Below are 2,681 nucleotides of genomic sequence, written 5' to 3'. Positions count from 1 at the left end.
TCCACATTAAATTTAAAGTTTAAGGATATCTTGTCTAAATTTTAATTTAGATAAGAATGGTTAGTTCTGAATACCAAGTAGGCTAGGGGGAAGTAGACTCCAGGAGGATTCCCTCTAAAGCTTTGAAGGCAAGGTTGTATTTCAATCATACTAAATTAATAAATGGAGTTCATTACTTTTTCTTCATTTAGTTTCAGTAACTCAAGTGTAATGTAACAAGGCATTGCCAGGTTCCTGAATAAAATGTTCACTGTGTCTGGCACTGAAGGCACTGGTCATTTCCCTGTCGGATGTGCTCTCTAGGAAATTGTACGTGCTTCTATCAGCTAAGCTGGTGAGTTGTCACAGAAGCCTTAATGTAGGTCATTGATTGGAGCAGCCACCAGTACCCTGGACCCTGCTTTTATTCATCCTGCTTCTGTGCTACCTTGGGGCCTTTTCATTAAGAAATTAAAACAGAGCTTCTAGGTAATCTGAGGGTTTGGATATTAAGAAGCAACAATGTAGTGGGGCACTGACTTCCAGGCAGGGAGCTACAGTGCTCAAAACCAGAACAGCTATTCTGAGGGAATAAAGTTGGTATCCACCCCTGTCACCTCCCACTCCACACAAAGTGAAACCAAGGTCAGCTAAAGTGTTGGGGCAGCAGGGCCTTAGAATACCTGTCATAGAAAGGTAGAGAAGTAAGCATATGCCTGAGAGAAACTTTTGCCCTGAGTCAGACATAACCCTGGGGGGAATTTCCTTCTTGTCCATGTCTCCTTCTCTTCCTGAGACACAGACAGGACAAGTTTTGTATAACACAATTTTTATGGCAAAATGCTGTCTGGACCTGGAAACTGACAGACTTTTGGATGTGTTCATAAATTGGAAGCTACCTGTGCTAAGCATTTATTTGCAATTTAGAGATTTTTAAAAAATTCTTTTCCGTTTGACAAAGATTATGTCTTATTTTGAGAAGTGGGTCATATTTTGGGTTTCAGAATGTTAAGGGTATTTTTAAAGTTGGCAGTAGAGGTTTACTAGTACTTGCAAGGGCTGTGGTGTTCACCTGACTGGGTTTGAAATGACGTGGGGCAGATTTATCTCCTGAAGTCTCACCCAGTTCCCCATCTCTAACCTAGTGCTAGGCTTCCTCAGCAAATACTGCATTTACAACCACCCTGGCCAGATAAGGTTTAATAAATGTTAACCATTGTTGTCTTCATTTTAAAAAATATATTTTTATTGATTTCAGAGAGGAAGGGAAAGGGAGAGAAAGATAGAAACATCAATGATGAGAGAATCATTGATCGGCTGCCTCCTGCATGCCTCCTACTGGGGATAGAGCTGGTGACCCGGGCATGTGCCCTTGACCAGAATCGAACCAGTCTGCAGGCTGATGCTCTATCCACGAGCCAGACCAGCTAGGGCAACCATTGTTGTCTTCATTTTTGTTGTAATCTTGTATTCCTCTACTCCGCGGGGTTATTGTGTATTGATCATTCACATGTAGATTGATTCTCTCTTTGTAACCAATGTCATGAGGAAGTCAGGATATTTAAGATCTAACTCTCTACACTTCCCTTAACAAGCAATAATAAAATACATTATTTGGTTAACCTACTTCCGTGAGATCATTTCTGTGTTGTTTTTTAAATTTCTAGGCATATATTTAAATTTTTTCTCTAGGAAAGGGTAGCTAATTGTGCTGAGTGAACCTAGTGTTTTTGGGAGGTTTCTACTTTTTGCTATTGAGACCAAATAGAATTTTTAAAATTATATATATTTAAGTAATAATGTCCTGAATCTAGAACCTTTCATCTTTAACTCATTATATGCTGTAGAACAGACTGATTTCACATGAATTCCTTGACCACATGATCTTATTAATTATAGAAGTTTACTTTTAAAATAATATATGCATATTAGAAAGTACGCTTATTAGTGATATCAGGTGTCTTGGCTTTTGTCCTTGAAGGTTTCTGGGCTAGGAGATTTCTTTAAATTTTCCTCTACAATTCCTTGAAAATGGTGCCTCAACTGGGGCCGGGATTGAATCTGCATCCCAGGTGCATGCCCTTGACTGGGAATTGAACCCATGACTCTTCAGTGAGCACACCGGCCAGGGCAACACAAAAAGATCTTAAATCTTTACTGTATTTTGCATTTTTTGCCCCCCTCCCTTGCCTTTCAGCATTAAACTGAAAAAATGTCACTGTATGATGATCTGGGAGTGGAGACCAGTGACTCGAAAACAGAAGGCTGGTCCAAAAACTTCAAACTTCTACAGTCTCAGCTTCAGGTGAAGAAGGCAGCTCTCACTCAAGCAAAGGTAAGATAAGCCCACAGTGTGAAAGTAGAAAAGTCTGCAGAGCAGGTTCCTCCTTAGATTAAGAGCAGTATGACTTTAGCTTGCTCTGCCTTTTTATTGATTATGTAGGGCTAAACATTTATGGAGAGAGGCTCTATGTAGAGAAGAACAAGGAGCTAAGGGTCATTTTGCTCTTCCCAATTCCTGGGAATAGAACTATTTCAGGGATTCCAATGAAGAAAGGCAATACTCGGTTTCCAACAGTGGTACAGGTTTTCAGACTTCATTATGTCTAAGATTACTGAGAATTTGGTTAAAATATTGCTTCATTGGCCATATTCCTGATATACTGGTAAATTCTGGTTCTAGGTTGGGGCCCATGGGAGTT

General features: G+C 39.9%; 1 protein-coding gene across 1 annotated transcript in view; it reads left to right on the top strand.

Moving 5' to 3' along the window:
- Nucleotides 1-316: 316 nt before the first annotated feature.
- The window catches only part of RBM17 (RNA binding motif protein 17), a 26,007-nt gene continuing 23,642 nt past the window's right edge, over nt 317-2,681 (top strand). Inside the window, exons 1-2 of the mRNA XM_006772612.1 lie at nt 317-334; nt 2,177-2,314. Coding sequence (XP_006772675.1) covers nt 2,192-2,314 — 123 coding nt within the window. The 5' untranslated portion in view covers nt 317-334; nt 2,177-2,191. The remainder of the gene's footprint in view (nt 335-2,176; nt 2,315-2,681) is intronic.

Source organism: Myotis davidii, unplaced genomic scaffold (genome assembly GCF_000327345.1).
Source record: "Myotis davidii unplaced genomic scaffold, ASM32734v1 scaffold544, whole genome shotgun sequence".
Taxonomy (NCBI): Eukaryota; Metazoa; Chordata; class Mammalia; order Chiroptera; family Vespertilionidae; genus Myotis; species Myotis davidii.
The sequence above is the reverse complement of the archived record's forward strand: the minus strand, read 5'-3'. Positions and strand labels throughout refer to the sequence as shown.